Here is a 26,520-nt window from a genome sequence, read left to right on the forward strand (position 1 = left end):
TAAGAAGTGAAGATGGTTCGTATCCACAAGCACTGAAAATAGAAATATTTATATAACAAATTTGTTTCCACTGTGAATAGATAAAAATGGTGCTTTAATATGACTCACATATGAATCAAATAATTACTTTTTTTTTTTTTTTTTCATGAAGTGTCTTAATATTTAAGTTCTCAGAAGTTCCCATGATAAGAGCTCTCTGAAGAACAAAGGTTACAATCCCATCACTAACACAATCTTACAGGGAAATTGTGCTCATATCAGCTAATTATTCCAAAGCCTGGATTTCATAATATGCAAAATTATATGCAAACTATGTACTAGTATTAACTACTACAGATGGTAGATTTTAGATTTGACGTATTTTAGGAAAAGATGGACTGCTACCATCAGGCAATCTTATGTTTTATGTAAGACAAGCCATAGCCCATCTTCTAGTCAATTCTTAGGACAACCCATAACTGCAGCCAGATGTGGACAGCCACAGCTAGGTGTCACCTCACCTAACATCAACATTTCAATGTGCTGGTGATGATAAAAGAAAGGCACTTGCTTAGGGCAGCTCATCCCTTCCTAAAATGGGCTGTGCAATAGGCGAGCAGAACAGCCCTATGGAAAGGCCAGTTTTGTCTGAGCGTGGGGAAATCCAGAGCTCAGATCGTACACAGGTTTCTGAAGTTAGACGAGCGCTCATTTCCTTGAGGGATGAAGAAATTCTCGGATAGATACAACCCTCCAACTAAAACCAATGCGTTCTTCTTATCATGGAAATTACTTTTTTTTTTCTGCTTTCTTTTCAGTTGCAAAGCGGTGAGCGCACTGCTTGAACCTTCTCTCTCCGGATAACCCTGCCTCGCCCACACCGAGCTGTCTCCGTGCCACAGCCAGGGGCCAGCCACGAGGCGCTGAAATTAAACCGTGGAGCGCTGGGGACAGCGAGGCCAAGCCGGACAGAGACGCCGCGGATCCCCGCTACAGCCGCCGCCACCGGGCGCAGCGCAGCGCAGCGCGGCCAATGAGCGGGGCTGGGGCGGGCTCGGGAGCGGCGCCGCTGGTACTTAGGCTCCGCCGGAGGGGCCGAGCAGCCCATAGCGGAGCGGGGCGGCGCGGGTGGAGGAGCTGGACGCGCAGTGGGGAGGACGGAGCTCACCTCCTCTGCAGCGCCCATGGGGACAGGACGACTTTAAAGGAGTTTGGGGGGGGGGTTGACGACCCGCTGGGCGACCACGGGTACGAAGAGGGGTGAGAAGGACTCCTTTTGGGGACAGAGGATGCTTTTTTTGTGTGGGGTTTTTTTTGTTTTTTTTTTTCCTTGCAAGGTCCTGGCCGAGATGCGAGGCACGAGCGGGCAGATACGGGTGGCAGCTGCGAGGCCGCCTGCTTCTCCGGCCGCCTGCTTCTCCAGCCGCCTGTTCTCATGTACAGCGGCTTGGTTCGGCTGCGGGCGGGCTCGGGACCCTCCGGGCCAGCCCCTCCCAGCACTCTCTCTGCCCTTTCTCTTGCGGAGCGAAGAGAGGAGACTCCCGAAGCAACTCCGTCCCCCGCGCGGAGGCGGCGGGCGGCGAGGAGCCGCCTTCTCCTGCAGCGTGGGGTTGGGCCGGGGAGCCGGGAACCCCGGGGCACTGCCCTGCCCCGCACCCCGAGAGCGTGGGGAAAGGATCAGCGCCGGGAGTCTCCTCCTCGCACGGAGGGGAGGGATGGAGCGGGGGAGGAATGGGTGCTCGGGGTGGAATCGCTGAAGTCTTTTGTATGTGTCTTGATTTTTTTTATTATTATTTATTTTTTTCTTTCTCTCCTCCTTTCCTTCTCTCCGTTTGCACTCTCGTTTTCTCTGTCCCTGCCCACCCCACCCTTCCTCCAGATCCGGCGATTCCTGCCCTCGCCTCGCCCTGTCATTGATGGGAAATCAACTGGATCGCATCACCCACCTGAATTACAGCGAGCTGCCGACCGGGGACCCCTCGGGGATCGAGAAAGACGAGCTGCGCGTCGGGGTGGCTTACTTCTTTTCGGATGAGGAGGAGGACCTGGACGAGCGAGGCCAGCCAGACAAGTACAGCGTGAAGGGCTCCGGCAGCCCTGGCCAGGAGACGCCCACCCACCACCTCCACCACCAGCTCGTGCTGAACGAGACTCAATTCTCCGCTTTCCGTGGCCAGGAATGCATCTTCTCCAAGGTCAGCAGCGGCCCCCAGGCTGGGGACCTGAGCGTCTACTCGGTGTCAGCGCTGCCTGCTCTCTGCAAGCCGGGGGACCTGCTGGAGCTGCTCTACCTGGGGCCGTCGGAGCAGCCGCCGCCGCACTGGGCAGTGTACGTGGGCAGCGGGCAGATCATCCACCTGCACCAGGGGCAAATCCGCCAGGACAGCTTATACGAGGCAGCCGCGGGCAACGTGGGCCGGGTGGTGAATAGCTGGTACCGCTTCCGCCCGCTGGTGGCTGAGCTGGTGGTGCAAAACGCCTGCGGGCACCTGGGCTTAAAAAGCGACGAGATCTGCTGGACTAACTCCGAGAGCTTCGCCGCCTGGTGCCGCTTCGGAAAACGGGAGTTCAAAGCCGGGGGGGAGCTGCAGGCTGCTGCCGGCACCCAGCAGCAGTACTATCTCAAGATCCACTTGGCGGAGAACAAGGTGCACACGGTGAGGTTCCACAGCCTGGAGGATCTAATACGTGAGAAGCGCAGAATCGATGCCAGTGGCAAACTGAGAGTGATCAAAGACCTGGCTATAGTGGATGGGAAAGAATAGTGCGCAGCGGGGGTACATGGCTATCTTCCTTCTGCCCTGCTGGGGAGCCCAGCCTGCCACAGGGGCAGCCGGCTGCACCCTCTTTCCATAGGACGCGACTGAAAGCAGGATCCATGGCAACATTCCAAACAAACAGCGTTCTTTACACCCATAGCCAGTATTTTGTTTGGCTTTTAATAGTGTTAAAGCTGAAAGAGCGCGTGAGAGAGAGAGAGGAAGAAAAGAGGGGGGAGGTGCACAAAGGCTGTTCTCTCAGTGTGTGGACAAAGTCTCTCCTGTTGATCGATGTTGACCATTCTAGCAACATGCTAATAAAATTTCAAATTGAAATTTTTTTAATTTTTATTTCATGGCTTTAATCCATGACAGATTTTAAACACTGGGGGCCATGGATGTGGGTTTAGCTAAATGAGTTTTTAGCTAATGTTTGCCTTGCAGCCAACCAAAAGCATCCACTGTACTTTGCTAGTTGGAAGGGGTTGCAGGTGGGGGAGTTCTAAGTGCTTGTTTGCTTTGTTTCTCAACACTGTTGCTTCAGCCCATAACTGCAACTCAAATTTGATCCCAGCCAACTCTAGCAAGACATCAACAGGGGAAAATGCTTTCACATTTATGGCTGAAGCTGATCACATTTAAAATAATGTCTTTGTTTTCTGTCTGCAGCTCTCTGCTAAATGTTACCATAATTTATAAGCTGCTTCCATCACCCTTTTTATTTTTTGTATGGAAAAAGTTGGTGAGCAGCTGTTTCCTTGAAACTAAATTCACTGGTTGAAGGTGTATATTGAAGAACAGTGTACTCAGTGTTGGTCCTTGGAGGTCCAGCCTCTAGCATCTGATGCTTGAGCAGTGGGTTTGTGTCGCTCTAGTGACTCTCATTGCAGCACTGCTTCACTACCTCTTCATGCACAAATCAACAGAATCCTGCAAAAAAAAAAAAAACAAACCAAACAAATAGGTTTGAATTCTGCATGTTGTCTTTTTAAACAGCAATTTATTGCATATTTGCATTTCCACTTAAAATATATGTAATGTGGCCATTCATTTTGCATTTCAAATTCTAAGCAACTAAGAATCCCATTCAGTCTAAGTTTAGGAATCTACAGCTGCATTTAAGATGCCTTTTCATGTGATGTGAGCAATGCCTTGTCTGTATTTCAGATCCCATTCACTCATTGCTTAACTTGCAGTTTTGAAGTGAAAGATCAAAATATTAAATATACATAAAATTTAAAAAAATATACTGGGGCATTTCTAAATCTGTATTAATCTATTTTTATTACTCTGAGCTGCGTACAACTTGTAATAAGCAATTTGTCTCTGCATGTTTCAGTGCTGGAAAGAAAATGCATTTGTTTTTGTTCCCTCTTCCCACATCAATGTCAGATGACAGAATAGAAGTAACACCCCTGTTCTGTATGTACAATACACTCCACCCCCTATCAATGTACTGTTTCCTGGCTCCTTTTTTGTATTAAACAATGTCATTAGCAACCTTGATTCAACAGTAATTTCATTTCTACAAAGGGTTTCCCTTCCATACCTGAAGCTGTGAGGGTGGAGTGTAGTTCACTATAAATATCAGCATAAAAATGTTTAAATAAATACACTCCTTTAGTGAAGGTCATCAAACAGGCTTTGTTTACTGTCACAAGTAGCATAGTTATGCCCTAATGGGCAGTGTTACTTTTATTTCCCCTCTCGCCTTAAAGTACCATGGTTAGTACAATATGGGGTAAGCATTTTTTTTAAGTGAATTGTCATGCCTTTTATTAAAGACGTACTACTTTAGCTTTATATGGGTGATAATGTCTGATAATGATAGCTTTTTTTCCATGAGATTTAACAATTTTCAACTTTGAACGTTCATTTGTGTATATTGCATTGCATCTCCTAGATGGTTCCAGTTGCTGAGTACCTCATAGTATTTGGGGGAGGTGCTATGAGACTGCAGAAAGGTACTGATATTACAACCAAAAGCACTTAGGGGAAAAAATGGAACATAAATAGTAGGAGGAGGAAGAGTGGGCAAAAGTAATTTAATTTTTCCTTGTAAGATATGTTGGAGAAGTGAGGTGGAAAGAGATGGAGAGGGAATAATTGGCAAAGTGTCTACAAAGACAGAAAGAATGGAGTCATGTAAATTTTGATTTCTGAAATGCTTTTTCTTCAGATTGTTCACAAATGAATAAGGTAGGGTTAGACAGAGGATCCTTGAAAGAATAGCACTGCAAGTACTCACCAGTGAGAAATCAGAATGTGACTTTAAACATTTCACTGTCCTATGAAAATGTTCCCTTTATCTTAACAGACTTTTTAACTGTTGTGAGGTTTTTTTTATGTTTTTTTTAATGTTTTTTTTTAATGTTTTTTTAATATATTTTTTTTAATGACTGACTAACCTGGTTCATGAACATGTCAGTTTTCCTTAGTTGGCTTTGCTAGATGTGTGTTTATTCAAGCTCTGTCAGAAATCTTTGGCATTTCTCCAAATCTGTACAGAGAAAGGTAACAAGAAAATTAGGGCCTCGGTCCTTTGCATGATGTCTGGAAGAAAGTATTGGAAGTACTCATTAATGGCATTAATCTGAGATAGATTACTGCTGTGACTATTTTCAAGTGGCAGTCTGCCATTAGCAACAGAGATATCCACGCAGGTCATTTTGTTTTTACTTTCTCTGGATTTTAGTCCTCAGTTTCTGAAGCAATCTGGTCTGAATTTGCAATCCACTGAAATTAATAGAAAGACTTTCACTGACTTTAGTGAGCTTTGGGTCAGGCTGTGTTGATTAAAATGTGGTTGAAATTTGTGGACCTTGAAGAGAATTGAGGTTTAAAGTGGCATTAAGGAGAACAGAAGGGCCACCTTTCTGTGGTCAGAGACAGGCAATATTGTGGAAATCAGGAAGAAAACAGACTAGTCCTCAAACAAGCAGTGTTAATGTGACAAAGCAGTAGAAAAAGAATGAAAAGTGAATAGAAATGATTGTTCAGTGCCTTGAAACAAGAAATGAAAGGCTGGGGAGCAGTTAGATACAAGTGAGGCAATTATGTGTATGATTGACATGTAGAAAAGTAATTGATTATACTCATCTTTCAGGATCAGTGACCTGTCTGAGTTAACATTTCCATTTCCGTCAGTAAAGATATTGACAAATTATATTATATCCATGGATCTGTTTACATTCTTCAGTCTAGGGTAAATATTTATATCTAAGTAATTCATTGGCACTGAAGTACTGCCTTGTAATGTGACTGCAGGGTTAGGTTACTTGCAAATCCTGCTTTTGTGTCACATTTCAAGTTTTCTGTTAGCTATTTGGGGAGCTGCTTTATTGAAACTCTTGCTTGGATACTATATTCCTTGTCATTTCAAAATGCAATCTCCTGAATTGCTTTGAGGCTAACATTTTATTAAAAATTTGTTTCGTGTTCTCCTGAAGCATAGAGAGCCTTTGTGAAATGTTTTACTGGCATGACTGAACTGTTTGCTGGTTATTGGCTGGGCACATAGGTACATAAGTACAGGAATGGGTGGCAATATGGGTTTTATATCCATCAGCTTTGTATTTCCATGTTACTTTGTTTTTATTTTTTAGGACTTCTTCCTCTCCAAAAATATCTGTATGCAATTCTAAAAAGAGAAAACCTTCAGAATATTTATATATTTAAGGCAATATTATGCTGCATTGATTTCAGATTGAAATCTGGTTGTAACAAGATATGGCCTTCAGGGTGTGACAAGAAATGGCCTTCAGTCTGTGCAGAGTGTGCATAATGTTAATTATCTTGCCTGATTTAATTTTAGTGTCTTTCATATTCAGGTAAGTGATGTGCAAAAATCTGTCAGAGTTTATAGACCTCTTTATGCGAAGTGTTGAACAGCTGTAACTCCAACCAAAGTTGGCTGAAGTTGAGAGAATGCTGGATCTCACTGGAGACATGCGACATCTTGTAGGATCAGGTACCTCAGCCCTCCTCCCCCCTGCCCAAGTTTCTAAATCTGTCTTTTTAACTACAAAAGAAATGGGGGACTGTGGTATCTACTGTGACTTCTGTTGTTATTTTCTATGGAAGTTTTCTACTGGAGTAGCATAGAAGTGTTCTGTCCATAATTTTGCTTATCTGTGATGAAAAAAGATGGTATGTGTTGATGCTTATATTTTGTAAATGATATCTTTTCTGCTTTATATCCCAGGAGAACGATGATGGTCTCAGTCCAAAAGGATTAATTCAGAAATATGTAGGGAGGTATGACTGGGATACTTAAGCTGAGAGCTGTTTCACTGCAGAATTAGGTTTGAAAGAATAATAATGTATGACTAGAGTGTGATCATGTGCAGCTGTTTGTTCATGAATGTTAGTGTTTCCATGGCAAATCTGGAATCTATTTACTTAATTGTTATGAAATATGAAACTTCTCTGCTCCCTGAGTTCAAATATGACAAACAAAACTGCCCTACATTCACGGACCCTCAATCTGTCAATTTTTTATTTTTATTTTCCAGTTTTATTGTAAAGAGAATTAATATTGGAATCAGATATTTTACTAAACTGATTATAAGTGAAAATAAGATGTTAGTTTGGAAAAAAGGCAGTGAGCTAGGAATCTTCTGTTACTTGGAGTGCCAGTGGATTTACTCCCATTTTATAGAGGTATAAACTACTAGTCCTGCAATTTTTTAAAGCAAGTAATTGTGACACTATGTATTTTCTTTTGCAATATAATATTAATATATATATATAATACAGATCCCTTGTGAAATTATTCTTTTTCCATATATCAAATGTCACCATGCCTTGGAAAGTAATTATTATTGGAAATGTTTACTTTTGAGAAAGAAACTAGAATTTGTCTGATAGCATTTATACTTGAGCAGGTGGTAATATACACTTTTGTTTCTTAATGTTAGATATATTGCATAATTGGCAAACCTACTCAGGTGGTTATATCCAGGCAAATCATCAGCATAAGCCATACAGATTGAGATTGCTGAGATTATGGTTTTATATGGTGATACTTCATTTATTTTTCTTTTTTAAAAGAGTATTTTTATTTGAGGAGTTGTGAGAGTTTCTGGTTCTGCAGATGATCCATGCATAAAACCACTTGCTTCCACAAGTGTTTGTAGTATCAGGACCTTTATCATAAAAGGTCTGTCCCCTTCACCTGGCATAAAATTGAGGAGTAGGTCTGGCCAACGTCTTGTTTATCAAGTTCACACAGAATTCAGTGGAAAAATTATGTACATTATGTTTACCAGAAGAGCCTTAATTGCATATTCTTGCTTGTACATATAGTAATTATCTATGCAATTCTGGCATTTTCCTAGGAAAAGTGGGTTAATGCTTTTCAAACTTTTTTTTTTTTTTTTTTTTTTTTTTTTGCTCTCCACTTGTGTGACTGTGTGGGTACAAGTGTTGGACATTGATAGAAGATGGGGAATTAGCATATGGGCTTGAGTCTCTGAAGTGCCAATCCCTGCTGTTTTAATAGGAACTCAGAATTTGAAACCAATGTGAGTATGACAGAAAAAGGTGGGAGAGTTAGTTAAACTTCAGACTTTTTAAGAAAGATGTTCATAGCTAAACTTGAAATGCTGTTCTTTCTTTTTCTTCTGCATGGTGAATGAGGGTGAATAACTGTGTACCTCTCATGCACAAAACCATTCCTGCTTTGGAAATTTGTGGTACCGTCTAGGCAAAATAGTGAGTGAAATAAGCTGTGTCATCAGCCTTAAGTAGCAAATAATTTTTCTAAGCTTAAACACTGTTTGGATACAGAGTGGCACTGGCAATCTACTTTGAAAAGTTGCATGAAGTCATGAATTAAACAGCATAAGTAACTCAGAAATGAAAGACCTGAATCATCATTCTTTCAACTTCCTATGTAGGAGAGGTTAGAGCTTGTTACAAGTTTATGTAAATCAAAGAGTAACCCTATTTCAAGTACACAATCCTGTGGTGGGCTTTACAACTGGATGAAATGATCAGGCCCTAGAATTAGTTCTAACGTAACTCTGTCATTGCTATAAGAAAACTTATATCCAATGGCATGAGTATATACAGAATGCCACATCATGACCTTCCTTCACAGTACTTTACACCACAGAAGGAGTATTCCTCATAAGTTATTCAATGTGAGTAAGCATATCACAATCTGGTCTCAAAACAGATAATCTATTTCCATATGTTCTCATTGTTTCCATGTGCCCCTTCAGTCAGTTGAAAGCAATATAAAACTGAATCTGAAAATTATGGTAATTGTTTGTAAATATTTAAAAAGACATTTATATGCATATTGATATACAACTAATATATAATATTGTAAATATGTATACATATGCATACAGTGTGTGTATATATTATGTATATGCATACACAAGAAGTCTTGACTGTTTTGTTAGTATTGGTAATAAGTGGCAGTCATTTCTGTATGTATATTAACAGTACAACTAGTGGATACCCAAGAATATGCTTACAGGATTTAAACACTATTCAATATTGTTTTTTTTTAGGGTATGTTATGGTCTTCTGACATCAAGATAAGCTAATTAAATATGTGGGTTTTGACGTATTGCTACTTACTGCAGGAAAAATATCAGGAACACTACACTTTGCAATAATGAAGTATCCTTTTAGTATGAACTATGCTGCTACTGACTTGTGTGTTCACAAATAAATAAATGTCCCAGTAACGTATCTATCCATCCTTTCTTTGGCATACGCTAATGACAATGCCACATTTTTTTCTTTTCTACTAATTTAAACTATTTTTTTTTCCTGTGATGTTTTGGAAGTGTAGCACTGAATTTAGATGTGTTCTGTTGTTTCGCCGTGCTCACCTATTGTTGCATAGTTGTTCGAAAGTACAGTGGCAGCTGGCTTTTCTTGACTTTTCTCAAATATGTCTTATTTGAAAAGCAAAAGGTGAGACTTTGAAAAGCACTTACAGCTGAGTTGGCTCCTTCTCCCCCTAAAACACTGTTGACCTTTCACCAAATTATTTGGGCCACAGCTAGGCTAACCTGTCCGCTTTTAGCAATGTTATATGATGGATACAGGTTGAAAATGGGATCTGTCAAGAACAGTGAATGCTTTGAAAATAATAAGTAAATAAAAGCATTGCTGCTGAAAATAGGTCTAGCATAACATAACATGGGCAACCCTGACATTGCTGGTAATTACAATATCTGAGTAAGCATCAACACCAGTTAGTTTTAAGAAACCTAGGTTGTGTTTCATGCTGCAACTTCATTTAACAGAGATGGCTTAGATGAATGTATCTGTTAATATGTATTATATAATTTTATAAACAGAGTTACGTTTATTTGCATATATGGCATAACCTTTCTTATCTTTACATTCAAACTTCATTGTATGATATGTCTGCCTACCTTACAAGGTTTCTGGATCAGTATTTCTAGCCTGTCCTGGCTTAATATCATTGATTCTTCAGCTGGGTGTAATCAAAGGTCATTAATACTGAAAAGTTCACTTTAATTGACCCATCGACTTACTTTAATTATGGCAATATAAAAGAGTGTCAAGTGCTAGACTCCTACAAAAATAGTCAGTTAATATGTGTATTCAATATTTCCTGTGTCCTTTTAGCTCTAGCTAAGGACTGTAAAAGTGTTCACTATATCTTTATCTCTCCTTCAAGATGAAGAAATACGATCTAATAGATGGGCAGAAGAACAAGCTTTTTTTTTTTTTTAAAAAAAAAAGAAAAATAAAGGCAGAAATCTTGAACTGTTCTTTTATAGTTGTAATTTGTATACACATTAACTCTGAAACATTCAGGTAAAATTCTCACTTATGGTAGGAACAACAATTATAGAAATGATACCCTCTGAATTCTGACGTACTAAAAGCTTGCATATATATTCTAAATCATTTTCTTTTCCATTTTGTGGTGCACTAGCTACTTTTTTAATACATAGGAACCCAAAGTTGAGTTCTCTGTGTGCTGATAATGTACCCTAGCAGAAACAGAAATGTCAAATATTTGCATAATATGAATGATAACAGAAAACCTCTCTTAAATTTCATCTTCCTGAAATCATTTATAATCATTCCTAAAATCATTAATGCGTACTCAAAAGTATGCATGAGATTAATGACTTTCCTAAGAATAATGTCCAAGATAATGTAAATGAAAATAAATCTGAAACATAACGTTAAAGGAGAAATGTTTTTTTATGTTAAACTATGGACTGTCAAATATATCCTAATTCTTGAAGTAGGAGTAGAATGTGTGTTAATATTTAAGGAGTAGTTCTGTTTGCAAGATCCACAGACCTCTTCTCAGCACAGGAGTGCTTTACTGAATGAAATAATGTCAAGGAACAAGAAAGTGTAGGATTCTGAGTTTGATAGAATTGTCATATTCACACAAAAGTTCTAGCCCCATTTCAAATCTTAATACAACTTGTTTCTGACTGAGTAACTCAAAAATATGACATGCTTATTTTTTTATTAGTTTTGTTGATAACGGTTAGTTTTTTACAGATACAGTCATTTTGGTGCTTTATCTTCTCAGTACTTCACTGAAGACCTCTTGAACTGTTTTGTGTGTGTGTGTGTGTATGATTTTTCCTTTGTGTTCGTTTTGGAATTAACAAGTATGTAAAAAAACCTGACACCTGAGAATGAAAACCTTAAGGACACAAATGTTGAAGACAGCTTAAATGGAGCTTTGGAAATACTATTCACATATTTTAATGAGCTTTCATAGCTGCAAATAAAATATTATAAAACACAATTGAATATTGTGTTTTGTAAAGCATTAAATAAAGTAGGATTTTTAAACATACAAGTGTACATTTTAAAAGGTTGCTGCTAAGCAGTTTATCTTAAAATGAACCCACTGTATCTTGAATGCAGGATGTAGAGGTCAACAAAATGTTTCTTAAATCTGATTTATGAGCCAATCTACCCTTTTTTGGTGAGGTTTCAATTATCATTCAAATAAATATCTCTATGTACACTAGTGCTTGTAGCATCTCTGTTATTATTTGTGTTTGTGAGAATGGCTTTGTATGATTGCAACCAACCACAAAGATTTAAGCATCCCTGTTATGTGATCATCAAGTGAGATCAGAAACTGTTAGCCAGGAATAATGCAGTAGAGAAATCAATGTAACGTGAATGTAGCAATGCACAGAATAAAAATAAACCATTGTTGATAGGTAAGGGAATAATTCTTGTGCAAATGACATTTTATCCAGTGTATGAATGGAGAGAATGCATAACTGAATGATGCAAACGTGTAAGAGAATAGAGGTAAAAAAAAGCACCAGTTTTAATACTTACCGGGTATACCAAGTAATGTGCTGGAGAGGGCTCAGTGGAGCACATAATCATGGAATCACAGAATTATTGAGATTGGAAAAGATCTTTACAGTCAGAAAGTACAGTCATCAACCGAGTCCATTAGTGCCACATCCACACATCTCTTAGATACCTCGAGGGATGGGGTCTCCATTGCTTCCTGGGGCAGACTGTTCCTATGCTTGCCTACCCATTTTGTGAAGGTAAGTTTTCCTGGCACACAATCTAAATCTATCATGGTGCAATCTGAGATAATTTCCTTGCATACTATCTCTATGTTACTCTCATTCACTCACTGTTTAATGATTACACAAATATAATTAACCTAATGCTGAAATAACAAACAAAGATGAGATGTTCTGAAATTGCATGCTTTCTTCACTCCCAGGAAGAACACTGTTACTTCGACAGGCCTCATATTAATAAAGCTCAGTTTACTGAGTTGGAGAATGTTTTTGGTCTCAAAACAATGATGACCTCAGATAGCTGTTGAATAACTGATAAACCATATCAATCAACAAATGGGCAATTGAAATAAAATGATTTCATAACTATTATCAATGTGTTAATTGGAAAAAGTAAGTTTAAAAAAAGAATTTGAAAATGTTTGCTGAATCATTTACCCGATTCCAATCAAACAGAGGAAAATTTGCTTCTCTCCAGTAAGATTACAGAACTCGGTCAATTATTTGAAGGATATCTGAGGGACTCATTGCCAGAGCATCTGGACAACTTACAATAAATTAAAAACAAATATTAATTACACAGCTATCCATTCAGATGGCTCAATGCGCTTTAGCTGCCTTTTATTTGTCTCACAAAGGACTAGCATACTGACATGTTAGTTAATTGAATGCTTGATTGAGCAAGTAAACCTTACATTACACTTTTCAGCCTGCCAAATTTAAATCCTGGTGCCCTGCCAGAGGAATAGTTTTCCAGTGTGAGAACCACCGCTGATATCAGTTATCTTAAAAAATGCAAATCTGATGGCTCATTTTAGGAGATCTGCAACTGATTTTAACTTTCATGAGGAGAAATAGTGTGAGAGGTGTTCTAATGTGAAGCTGATATCTATGCCACTCGAGGTTTTAAATAGTATTAATAATGTCTTCAAATTTGCCTGAACAAAAATACATTTCAGCATATATTCAGAGTCTCATGATTTATGCTAGCAATAGCAGATTCTGTTAAAAAGAATAACAGATATATTCTGTATTTTCTGAAAATTCTCAGGTGATTGTCAAGGTAAGCCTTACCTTAGTTTTATGCAATGTACCAGAAGAAAGACAGAAAAGTCTTGAACAGCTACTGTAGATTACATTTAAAAGGATGGCCTGGGTCCATTAGGAAATCAACTGGGTAACAATGATAGCAAAGGCTTTAACACTTACTATGCCTTGTATTTCTATAGATGCCATGTTACACTCTTAACAGAGAAAATGTTTACTTGCTGTTTTCGTGATACTTCAAGACCGCACTGGATGGAGCCCTAAGCAATTTGATCTTGTGAGTATCAACCATGCCCACAGCAGGGGGATCAGAACTACACAATTGTTAAGGATGCTTCCAAACCAAGCCATTCAATGAATGTGTTTCTATGATCATCAGTACTGCAGCAAGACAGCAGACTGTGTGTTTGTGGATAATGAAGTGCAAAAACAGAATGTAACCATTTGGGATTCAGTTAACATATTTTAAGAACAGCTCAGCTTAGTTAATATTCAAATTAATGAAAAAGAAAATAAAAAAATTGAAAGTCACGCCAGAAATCTTAGTATAGCTTTAAGTCATGTCAAATATATTCTAAAGGCTTAAGCCCTGTTATTAAACTGAAAAAATGCTGAAGATGTGCTAGAGCTTAAGGCAAGCAGAAAGCCCATACTTGATCCCTTTGATAGCACTGTACTTTCTCAAGTGCCTAATTGCCCTATTTTGTTCATATGTTCAAAGATGTTTTCACTAACCAGATTTTTGTTTAGTCTTTTTCAAGCAGAGGAGAAAGTTAGCTATTCCATAGCATAATTCACTTCTTAATATCATCTGCAAGGTTTAAATTAAAATAGTTTCTTAAATTTCCACAGTCTCCTTTGCTTTATTCTTGTGATATATCTCTCAGTCTTTTAGTGTAACCCTGAAATTCATATGGGTTATTGGAACATGGTCTATGGCTCATGAGAGTATAGTGACACATGGAGATGTTCTGTGAAATCTGTTTATGTATAGCAGAAAAGCTTGCTTTTATAGGGAATTTTACATGGTTATTTGAGTGATTACATTCTTATGGTCAGAAATCAGTTTGCTCCAGCTGGGGATTTGGCACTAAAAAATGCACTAAGAAGCCCATCTTTCAGGGCTCGAAACTGCCAGTTTCTATTAGTGGCAACATTGAGTTTATTTCCCCATTTGTGTCTAGTACTTTTGAACTAATTGCCTTCCTGTCCTCTAACTTCAAAGTTAGTCTAGCTGTTTCTTTTCTTCAAAGGAAAGATAATCTTATATGTTTTGATGGTAATGACATTTCATATTCTGTCAGTGCAAATCTTTTTGACAAGACTGGTGACCTGCGGGTGAGTGCTCGATTCAGGCAGCAGGTGGTAGACCATTTTCCCCCTTGTAGTGTACTTAGATCAGTATATTATGCTTACAGAAGTGTAAAGGCCACAAACTTTCTAAGACTTACTTAGTCTTACTTTCAAAATCATAAGAACTCTTAGCCACTTATCTTCATCTTCTTTCTAAAGCAGAAAAGCTATTATTTCATAGGTATGTTGCTCTTGGTCTAACAGTTCCTTATAATGCTTGCAGTTTGGCCTTTTCCTGTGGTCAGGCAGATTCAGACTCTGGTGAAATGCAGTGATAACTGTTTTTTGTGCTGCAACTTGGTATGTGTGATTTTACCACATAAGTCATTTTCATGCAGACAATAATTCCTTTCTTTGTTTTTCCATGAGCGTTCCACTTCATCTCATGTGTCTAGTTACTCCTGGACTAATTATGTACTGACAGAAGATACCTCTAATGCAAAAATGATTAAAAAATAAAACCTATCAGTGTCCAAAGGAGAGCTGCAATGATGGTGAAGGGTGTAGTGGGCAGAACATATATTCTCTGACTGAGGTGTCTCAGTTTGTGCAGCCCAAGGGGGAGCTGAGGGGAGGCCTCATTGTGGCTTCAGGGTCAGCTGGGGTTAAGGACAGGTTCTGCAACAGAGGGCAGTGAGCATTGAACAGGCTGCCCTGGGCTGTGGGCATGGACCCAAGCTACTAGAGTTCAGCAAGTGCATAGACAGTGCTCTTAGATATTTAGTTTAAATTTTAAGTAGTATTTTTATTTTCATTATTATTTAAAATTTTAAATTTAAAAATTCTAGACATTGTTAAGACCTTTGTGGATCTATGAGTCGGACTTGATGGTCTGTGTGGGTCTCTTCCAACTCAGAGTTTTCTTATGATTCTATGAAAATTCGTGTGACTGTGCAGGAAAACCACAGAAAATTCAGAGGCATTATATATATGTATGTTATCATATATGTGATATCATCTCCGTGTCAAAGCTCAGCTATGTATTCCTACACCTATTCTAAGTGCCATTCAATATATATAGGTAAGCAGCTATTGAATAAAATATATTAACATTGTGTTGAGCCAGAATCAGATCCCCAGACTGCCTGTGGAAGCTGGAAGAGCTTAAGCCAAAGTCCATCAAAGTCAATAGATCCCCTTTCATCCATTTCAGAGTGTTTTGACTGAGGGCTAGATTTCCTTCTGAATCTCTCTAGACTGAATTTGTCCATGGCTATTGTCTGTCTGCAGCTGCCAAGGCACAGAATATGAAAGAAACTACTTAAAACAGGGAAGACATTGAAGTGCTAATGTTACACAGTTCTCTTGTATCTAAGGTGAGTTTATGTAATAAAAAAATCTAGCTGCATTTTTGAAGGCTTTTGACTTCTTGCTTTCCAAGTGTTGAATTTTAGGTCCTGGCTGACAAATTTTACAATGTAAGACAAAGACAGGAAGTTCTTGTATATCCTGATATCACTGCTCCTTTCTACTTTTTACAAATGTGCTAAGCTGATATAGGCTCTGACTGATCAGACTCCATAAATTGCACTATCAAATTCTGCCAAATGATAACATTTGCAATCAAGAAAGACAAATGAATAAAGAATACCTGGAATTAAAATGAAATACACAAATCTTAAATGTTACATTGATGAATTCCATGCTTGACTGAAAAATACCTAATGAAAATGGCTGTCTGCAGCATTCCAGCTCCACTCTGCCTCATGCCTGAGTCATTCCTTATGAAGCATAAAAAGTAGATCAGAGATAAAGCAGAGAATAAAATTGAAGTACCGTTTACAGTAATATAGTGAGCCCCAGATCTATATTCCAAGGGTTGGACTTTACTACATTTTTCATTACTAGAAGAATTTACATTTAAATAGTCCCATATTGAAATTAAAATTTCCTACTTTTGAAAAAAAATATAGTGGTTAAAATCTGTTTTATTAAGTTGGAATAATTAGTCATTCATTCATTCATAGTGAATGCATTTTAGAACATGTTTTGAAAATACACATGAGAATTCAAGTACTTCTAAAATCTTTATCATTTTGATGAAAAAAACCCACTTTTTTTAGTTGTAAGGAGTAGATATAATTAGTTTTGTTTTCTACTCTCATTTGAGGTGTTGAACATTTTATCAGATTTTTTTTTTCTCCTTTCACATGACAAACTAAACTTCTGTTGGCCAAATAATTCATTTTTAACAATGTCCTCTGAAAATATGATAATCTTTACAGATGGAATAAAATAGTTTTAACAGTGATTCTGACCACAGTATCAAAAACAAGGCTAAGCAAGTATTCACATGGTCCCATTTTCTCTATTAAATGTAAGCAGCAACCACTGATAATCTGGATCTTAATGTATGTAGTATCTTTATACCAGATGACAGTAATTTACTTTGGAAAGAACTGTAAGCGTTCAATAATAATAATAATTATAATTATAATTATATATACATATATATGTATGGGAATGCTAGTTACTGGATTTTTCATAAACAAATAATAAATCAAAACTTGTTTTGCTGAATTGCTTACTGCTATCCACTTTAACACAGAATAATCTCCTAACATTCTTATGATTCTGAACAACAATTGGTAGCCATACCATCTGTTCTTTGATTCAGCATAAAACACCAATGCAGAATGTATCTTGATATTCCCTGTAATTCTCTCTATAGAGGGAAACTAATTGGTCAGTTTAGTAGGTTTGTCAAACACTAACATACTGCAGATGTCAGTAGTCAGATGTACGAATAACCTTTATCGATACATCACTTAGTTGTGGAATGCCAAATTACATCTGAATTTTATTACTCATATACATGCATTCAATGCTACTGAAACTTTTTTAAGCATTTGTGAGAGAAGTAAAGAAATAATATCACTTCCCAGGAAGAGACCAAAATTTCTGAAAGAAAGAATTAAATCTTCCTGAAGCTTTTAGATCCAACAGAACATCAGTAAAATGATCATCAGACACTATTTCCTACTGTTACCTATTACAAATGTAGTGATAACACTGGTGCTTCAGATTTGTCTATTAGATTTGTCAAGATTGCTTTCTTGTCTTTGTGTCTGTCTGTTTGTATTTCTCCTTAAGTTCTGGTGGACTTGGGGAGAGAAAAATAAGATTTTAGACTATTAAAATACTTGGGCTTGAATTTTGTCTTGATTTTAGACTATCTTTCTATATAGAACTACTCATTTCAACAATAACTTCATCAATTTATTGTGTTCCCAGCGTCTACCACTTTTCCTGCTAAATTTAAATAGATCAGAGAGTCATCTAGTGGCGAAAATGTGGAATTTTGAATAAATTTTCTACTGAGGACTCTGACTGCCATCAGACCTCCTGAGGTGTATCTCAAATACTGATAGAACATGACCATCAGATATCAGTGGATTGAATTCTCACGAGGATAAAATAAGAAAGGAGATAAAATCCATCCTCTGCTCTCTGAAGGTAAACAAAGAAAAATTAACATCAGCATCAGCATCACAACCAACAACAAAATAATAGACAGTTTCCTAGTTTATTGGCTTTTATGATTTATCCTCTCAACAAGGCTTCCTCCCTTTCAGATAAATGAATTGTTGAGTCTTTAAATTAAGTACATAATTTCAGACAGCCAACATTTCAATTTTGAAAGGGTTTTTGTCATACTGGATCAATCTAGATGTTCCTCTGATTCACTAAACCATTTTTTTCAAAGTGACCAACAACAGAAACTGTAAAAGAATATAGAGATATTTATCTTCATATGCTCTCTAATTTTACAAGAGACACAATATTCTTTCCACAATGTTTGTTAGAATTAATTATAATTGTGAACATTCTACAGAAATTACAAATACTTACTCACACTTAGTTTCCAATTAAGTACTTGTCTCAGAATTTTCCATGGTTTTATATACTACAGCTATTTTTCATGAAAAATATGTTCTTGTTGTATGATACAGCAAGAAGTTCCTAATCCTCTTACCAATAATATTCTATCCTTACGTATTTTTCACTATGCTAAGAAAGGGAAATGTAGCATACTTTTATTATAAGTTTTTCTAAGGTTCCTTTTTGTGATTGTCTTCTAAATCTTTCAATTTTAACAGTGACTATATTCTGGTTTTTAGATACCTGAGACAACTCAAAGGTTCTACACTAATTTACATCATTATTCTGTATAAAGTTTCCTGAGTACACAGTATTTTCTATGCATCTTAATATCTTGCTCAAGTTAAGGTTCTTTAAGTAAATTCTTAAGACGTTCTTAAATTCTTAAGAATTTTATTTCTTTCCTACAGATTATAAAGAATATTGGAAGACCCTTCATATTAAGGCCAACCGTAATAGAACAGAAGAAGGGGCTTAGAGACGTTACTTACACAGGTGCTATAATTGTTTCTTTATCCTCAGACTCTAACTGTCAGATTATGTTATAAACACTGAATTCAGGAACTTGGCAATGTACAGACAAAATTTCAAATTAGTTCCAGAAAATGATTATTTTTTCCCCCCACAGTAATTTAAAATATTTTATAGTTCTGTTTTCAGAAGAAAGCAATAAATGAACTACAAGCTTTCAATTATTCAGTTAAAGAAGCTGTTCGATCTTACCCAAAAATGGCAGCAATAATTCAATGTTACACAGAAATTAAAATAATTATGGCTCATAAATAACACTGTAGCAAACCTGCTACATTAATGTGAAACATTTTCTACAGTCATTTATTTAATACGTAGCTAGGACAGAAAATTTGGGCTTTCATTTGCAAAATACTATATACACTGCTTTAATGTCTGCTTTCATTTTCTCTCACATCTCTCTTCTTCCCTAAAGCCCACCCAAAACTTTGGATTACTGCTTCATTTGAACTTGGGTGGGCTTTGGTGGGTTCATGCAAGTCAACAATCTTTTGTCTTCTACCACTTCTTCTATCAAGAGCCAAACTGAACTGTACTTTGCTCTGAGGAGGCAAGCAGGATGTGAGAAAAGTGAAGCATATGTTTTGTGCTATCATTGGGCAGATTTGCTGAGAATGATGGAGTAAAAATGCTACTTCACTGCTATTCTAAGTGATGAATGGTGTAACTGATGTGATGAGGCACTCAGAATGCTGTCAAAACACTGGCAACCTTGGACAGCGATGATGGTGTGAGCTTATTAAAAATACAGTAGTGCACAATAACACAGTTTGTGATTTCTCATTTCCTATTCTTTATCTCATCTTTGTCCCTCCACTGTAAAATAATATGGTCATGTCTCCAGACAGCCATGTAGGATAACTTCAGTAATTCTACCAACAGCAGTGGGCACACAGCTGTAAATAAGTTCAGATTTCTTTGTCAGACATTGGTAGAAATGTGATGTCAAATAAAGAATGATTGCTTGGTTCATTCTGGCTAGAGAGAAGTGTTTATGAGCCATCATGTTCAGATTAGAGGTGTATAACAATTTTTGTGTTCTGCTACTTGACCAGTAGAAAGCCACAAGCTTTCCATGGCTGTTTAGGCTCCAGAAACATGGGACAAATCTTTCAGATATTCCAGAGATTACATTCTACATTGTGCAAACCTGGTCACATCAAAACTCATAGGTAAATAACACATTATCATCTTTCTGGGCCACACTGACAAAACGTGTCATTTAATTTAACCTTCAAAACACCCTCTCTCTCTCTTCCCCAGATTCAATTTGTGAATTCAGCAGGGAATATCATTACTGAACAATGAGTGCTCCTCAGAAAAAAACACAACATAGTAAGCTTGGAGAAAAAGTAGCTTTTTCAGTTTTCTCTTACTAAAGCACCCTTGTAAATTTACTTGAACTGTGATAAAAAAAAAGACAGCTGCATTCAAGATGTGTAAGGCAGTGTGAGTCACAAGGAGCAGTTATTCTCTGTAAGACAGAAGGCAGTTCTTTCACTCTGTCATCAGTAGGGGTCCAAAATATTGTTGGTGCTGGCAAGTACCTAACTGCGTGCTAAAAAGTGCCCTAGGGAGAATAATCCTGTCTTGTCTTAGGCGTGAAAATATTAATATCTCAGAAGCAGCATAACTGTGTGATTTCACTCTAAAATTGATTTCAAAGAGAATGCTAGTGTCAAACAGCTGGTATGGAAAGACAAGAGGTTTAAAGTGCTTTTACAGACTGCTCTTTATTTTTTTCCTCCTCTGTATTCTCAGTGAAATACATGCTTTGTTTCCATTTATAGTGCCTAATGTGTAATTATCCCTAAACTATGAGTGGCAATTGAGTCAGGCTGTCTTAAACACACACAAATTGCTAAATAAATAAATAAAAGCCTAGTTTTCTAAAGAACAAATTGACAGCAGAAGAATGATGTGAAATTCAGTAATTGGCTGAGTAAATAGATATATGGCTACATGTTGTAAAGACTTGATGGGATCAGCAGTATTCACAATTATACAGTAAGTTTGTCAAAAAGTGCTAATGAAAGTACTAATGCCTAGAGAACTGAAAGAGGCCTACAATATGCAAAAGCTGACAAGTTACTTTTATGTTTTAGCTTGAGAGATGCTGTCGTAAATAATGGCTAGCAAGCTCTTGAGGAAATATTAGAGCTTTATTCCACAGCATCTGGTGATCACCATTGAAATGGGTCATTCCTCTGCTCATTTGTTGAATGTGGCATGCTTTCCTTCCAGCAGAAGAATTTCCATTGAAGCTGCAGAGAAACCCAGAGTATGAAAATCTGTAGTGTTTGACACTGAGTTCATTTAAACTCTTTTCATACAAGGACTTACACAGTTCTTGCTTCTCTTGGCAGGTGTCAAATTTGATCTGCTGCCAAAGTGTTCAGCAGTCTAAACTGCTTGTGAAGAGAAAAGTTTCCAGTGGCTCCTAAATCATGAAATAAGAATTAGGCAGAAATTATATCTAGTGTAGACTTTCATTATTCAGTCCATGAAGATATTAAATATCAGCTACATGAGTCTGGAAAAACTGGAAAATCTAATCTTCTGTAAATCCACGTAGAATTAGTAAGACATCAATGATGATAACATAGTTATTACCAATAAGATAGCAAACACTATAACATCATAACTTTTTCAGTCATTGTCTCTCTTGATTTATTGGAAGAAGGAATACCAGTGCATAAATGATGAGAGTAGTGCCAAATTTGCAGACTGCTCATGGAAAGCTCCCCAGACCCTTGGCTATCAGACACCTGAATATTCATCTTAATTGCCAAAAGGGTTTCTCCTTCTCATGAGAAAATAATTGAACAAGCATGACTCAATTTAAATACTCCAAGAGTTTGTGAAAACCTCAGGCAGGGACTTATATCTTAGTGTTTTTTCATGTGTCTGTAAGATTTCTATGAATTAAATAAGGATTTAAGCCATTTAAGGGATTTAAAGAATTGGAGAGTTACAAATCCTATCAGTGATTCATATTGGTATTTGAGTGAAAACTGATATTTTGCTTTTAGATTTTTAACAATTTTTTTAATCATCAAATCTCTTTCTACTTGGTGAACTTATTTTTTGTGTTCAGTTTTTTATTCTTCTAAGCATTTAAGAAAATTTAGTATGATTATTGCACATTCAGAAAAATTCCTCTTCTACACAGATTACATAACAAACAAAAAAAAAATTGGTGGGAAATAAAACATAAATATCTACTATTTTTAAATTATTTAAATAAGGAAAATATCATCAAAATCAACAGCTTCCATTGACAAGTAATGCAAGACACAATTCCACACACTTCACCTATTTAAATTAAATGTTTGAAAGCTCTATGTCTCTTCTGTAAACTTCAATGGATGTTTTCAACCTTCATAATTTTGGAATCCACTAATTCTGTTATTCAGTGAAATAGCATATTAATCTTTGTGAACATATTAATCTATTTTCTTTCCTGAAGACAATTGGATATAAACTATGACATATGTTTTCATAGGGGAAGGGAAAGGAATCTATCAATACTTTGGAGACATTGTGTTTAAAAATTGTTTGTTTTTACAAAATATTTTTTTCAAAACAATTCAGTTTACCTCAGGTTTTCATTTTCCTCTAAAAGTGAATAAATATCTTGCTTCATTGATGTCACTCAGATGATTCTTATCTCAGTCTTTAGCCTCAGAAAGACTTGTGATTGTGTTCTTAGAGTTGTCAGAAAATCTGCAGCATTTGAAGAATCTAAAATGTTTTTGTATATCTTTTTACAGAATCAAGACTTTGGGAGTCTTGCTACAATGTGCACATTGCATCTAGTGCAGTTTATTAATATAAAGATTGTGATATAACTATGAGTCTAAAAAAAATCTAAAAAAATCTGTAGATGTGTCTTTTCTCAAAGTGATTTAAACTTCAAAAGTAGAGAACAGGTTGAGATTTAATTTCCTTCACTATCTGGGAGACTCCATTTCATTTGAATGCAGCATCATAGAGTTTCTTAATGGACAAAGCAACCGGCTTTCCATAACAATGCTGTGTGAGCATAGATTGTGTAACTGTATAATGCAATCATGCACATTTCTTTTTAAAACTATGTGCTTTTGTTCTCTTGATTACAAATAAAGATATTCCTAGCAGTGAATCTTCAAACTGATAAAGTGCACAATTTAATATTTATTCACATTCACATTCTTAGTCAATAGTTTGCCTTGTTGGTCTTTTTTTACTTTTTTTTTTTTTTCCCCACCCTTGTTTTTTGTTTTTGTTTTTGTTTTAATTATTTTTATTTTTATTTAACACACAAAATGCTCAAGACTTGCAGGTAAATTTACTTGGTGTCATTTCTTCTACCAAAAAACAGTCTGAAAAACACATAGCTATCTTTGATATTTACAGTTTTCCAGCAAAGAAAATGAAAAGTATTTGTAAATCATCTCTGTTATCTACCTACACTGCATACTCAGGTGATTTTTTTGTTAATCTGAGGCCTATGGGAGGTAATGGTCTGCACCTGCACAAGTGAAATTAAATCAATTTTGCTAGCAATTTCAATAAAAGTGGGATTTAAAGTGTATCTAATTCACTTTCCATTGTCTAGGAAGAGGAATAGTTCAAGTACCTAAGCATAGTTGTATATTTCTCTTTCTGATGTTGTAGGGTTGTAGGGCATCGGCCTTCAGATGGTAGACATAACACAAGAGCTTTGCAGAAAATCCACTCTATTTTGGAGTGATGGCTGTAAGCCAAATGGAAATGGCATCTCAAACACTGAAGTCTCATATTTAAGCATTTGATATCTCAGCTGAGAAAGGCCATCACCCAAAGCAGGGAATGGTGTCTTCCAAAGTTATTCATTCCACAAGAACGGGTAAAAAAGTGGATGGAAGTTTGTCTCCATGGACCATAAATGGAGCTTAACTGACTATTTTCAGTTAGATGTGTTATTTTATATACCTGAAGTTAAATGATGGCTTGTATCCTTGGAATAAAACTTGCAGAGAATCATTAAAAAATATATTAAATAAGTGCTTGCTTCTTTTATCTGAAAAGCTTATCTTCCTTCCACAAAGAGCTAAACTCTCAGCTATGTGTGTGCAAATACATGAACAAAAAGTTTAGTTTGAAATTATGCAAAGTAAATCAGAGCTAAACAGTTAGAGCAATTGTAACACATAAATGAGTTATTCACAAATGATAGAAGGGGTGGGCAAGACAGGAGGGGAGGGAAGTTGCCCAAGACTTGCATAGTTGAAACTAAACGATCTTTATGATCCCTTCCAACCTAAGCCATTTTATGACTCTATGAACTATAGCTACCAGCTGCAGAGGGATGGATTCTGTTGTTGTTGTTTTGGTTTGGTTGTTTTTTTTATCAAGTCAAACTATTAAATTTAGTATTCTCATCTGTTGAGGTTCTTGGCTCAGTCCTTGTTATATTAACCAAGTGTTCAGCTGTCATGCAGATACTTGCAAACACAAAGTGGAAAAACTAACAGTGAGTTCATTAATGATAGAGGAGGGTAAATCATTCTTTTATTCTACTGTAATACTTTTATTCTAGTGTAATTTCCTGCCTCAAGGGACTAAATGGGTTTTATGCATCCCATTTCTGTGAAAGATAAAAGAAAGTTCTGTAAGAGTCATATCCCACAGATGACAAAATACAATCCTCTTTCTTAGGACAGTATTTTTACTTTCTCTGACAGATGCTACACCACATCAACTGGTAAGTATACTGATTTTAATTAAACTATATGTAAATAAAATGTTCCTTCCTGTATGATTGTGGCCTTGCTTTTAATTTTCACTTCTGCCAATGAATAAGAATATAATTGAAATGTCAATATCTTTTCTTAGCAAAATGGCAAAGTAAAGGATTATTTGTTTTAGAGCTATGGGATCTACCAGAAGGAAATGTATGATATGTCTTAAATTTTTCTCTTAGCCCTTGTTGGACATGAAGGAAAATAAAAATATACATTATTTTTTCCACTGAAAGATGTCATTGCCTTCGGAATCTTCCTAACAAGTCTATTTAAAAAAATAAAAATAAAAATAAAAAATAAATTATAAAAAATTGCACACTGTTAGAAGAGAATAAGAATAGGAAACTATACAGATTTTTGACTGAGAATGAGAAACATGGAATTGGAAATAGAGTATGTCTGATTTGGACCCCACTCTGAGGACCAGTAGATCATGTAGGTCTATACTGCCAGATACTTGATCTACAGTGTCTTTACTGTCAGCTAGCTCAGGCAATCACTAAAACAGGTATTTCTTACCATTCTTCTTAACCATGAAGTTGTGGAGAGTATTCTTGAAGAAATGATGATTTATTCCTCTCTTAATCTTCTCTTTCATTCTTTGCACTCATTAGACCAGTGTTCACAAATGTAAAAGGCTTTTCTGTGCTGAGAAAACATCCTGAGAAATTCCATCTTGTTGCAGCCAAGAAGGAACAGACTGCTGTGTAGCTTTGATTCACAGCAGTCTGTAGTAGCCCTTGAAATAGAGGATTACAAAGGGGAGCAAGATAGCTTATAGAAAATCCAAACAGGCAGCTATACACAGCAATGAGCTTTATTTGCTGTTTTGTCATAAATAAGTAAATGAATGAATGAATCTTGAAGTAAAATTCCTTTGTCTCTCATCTGTTATTGTTGTGTATTGCCCCTGGAGGAATAAAAAAAAAAGCAAAAAAAAAACATGTTTTCTCTTTCATTCTTTCATTCTTTCCTTCCATCCTTCCCCTCTCTCTGTATCCCTTTATTTTTTGGTTCAGCTGTAATTGGCTGCTGATAATTTAAATTCATTGCTTTGTGAGTGCCTTCCTATTAGAGATAAATGGCACTTCACACATTTGCTGCTTGTTTGTTTAACATCTGCCTCTGCTTAGTCTCCGTGTTGCAGGTATCTGGAAAGATGCCACGTTCATATTATGTGCAGTAACAGACCTGTTTTTTCAATAAAATAATGTTTTGGAGGAGAATTGTACTTCTCTGTTATGGTCATTTGCTGCCTAATTCTGGCACCAATCTCTTAATCTACTTTTATTTTTAAGCGATGACATGATGGAAATAATAGGGCAATAAATCACAATTATATTGCCTGAGTAAAAGTCAGAAATTTTGATTACAGCACAATGTAAGCAGCCTCATCCTTCTTTGTAGAGAACTGCTAGCCATCCAAACTCAATAATATGTTTTCACTTTTAAAATCTTTTATGAACTGAAAATAGGATTATTTGGCACTTTTTTTTTTAAGATTCAGTTTTTGTTGTTTGAGAGGATAATAAGAGTTCAAAGTCTGCAGTTAATATATACACTGGTTTTAAACTTGAAGCACACTCTTTCCATTTTTTACTTAGGATTGCTCACTTAGTATAGATTTATGTTTCACTTAGCTGTTTCAAGCCATTTTTCCTTATCTTATTAAAC

The 26,520-nt window shown here is 36.7% G+C and overlaps 1 protein-coding gene across 3 annotated transcripts; it reads left to right on the plus strand.

The window, feature by feature from the left end:
* The first annotated feature begins 1,069 nt into the window (after nt 1–1,069).
* On the plus strand, nt 1,070–10,458 carry LRATD1 (LRAT domain containing 1). Of its 3 annotated transcripts, none has more exons than XM_015859455.1 (2): nt 1,070–1,239; nt 1,859–10,458. In XM_015859455.1, the coding sequence occupies exon 2, from the start codon at nt 1,896–1,898 to the stop codon at nt 2,742–2,744; it is 849 nt and encodes a 282-aa protein (XP_015714941.1). In that variant the 5' UTR covers nt 1,070–1,239; nt 1,859–1,895; the 3' UTR covers nt 2,745–10,458. The 3 variants fall into 3 exon arrangements, with proteins under 3 accessions (XP_015714941.1, XP_015714942.1, XP_015714943.1); XM_015859456.1 differs by having other exon boundaries at nt 1,070–1,227; XM_015859457.2 differs by lacking the exon at nt 1,070–1,239 and adding an exon at nt 1,272–1,744.
* The last annotated feature ends 16,062 nt before the right edge of the window (nt 10,459–26,520 follow it).

The sequence above is a fragment of the Coturnix japonica genome, chromosome 3, assembly GCF_001577835.2.
Source record: "Coturnix japonica isolate 7356 chromosome 3, Coturnix japonica 2.1, whole genome shotgun sequence".
In the NCBI taxonomy this organism is placed as follows: domain Eukaryota; kingdom Metazoa; phylum Chordata; class Aves; order Galliformes; family Phasianidae; genus Coturnix; species Coturnix japonica.

Excerpts from the sequence above, each read along its gene's own strand:
- LRATD1 (XM_015859455.1), top strand. The coding sequence starts at position 1,896 with ATGGGAAATCAACTGGATCGCATCACCCACCTGAATTACAGCGAGCTG.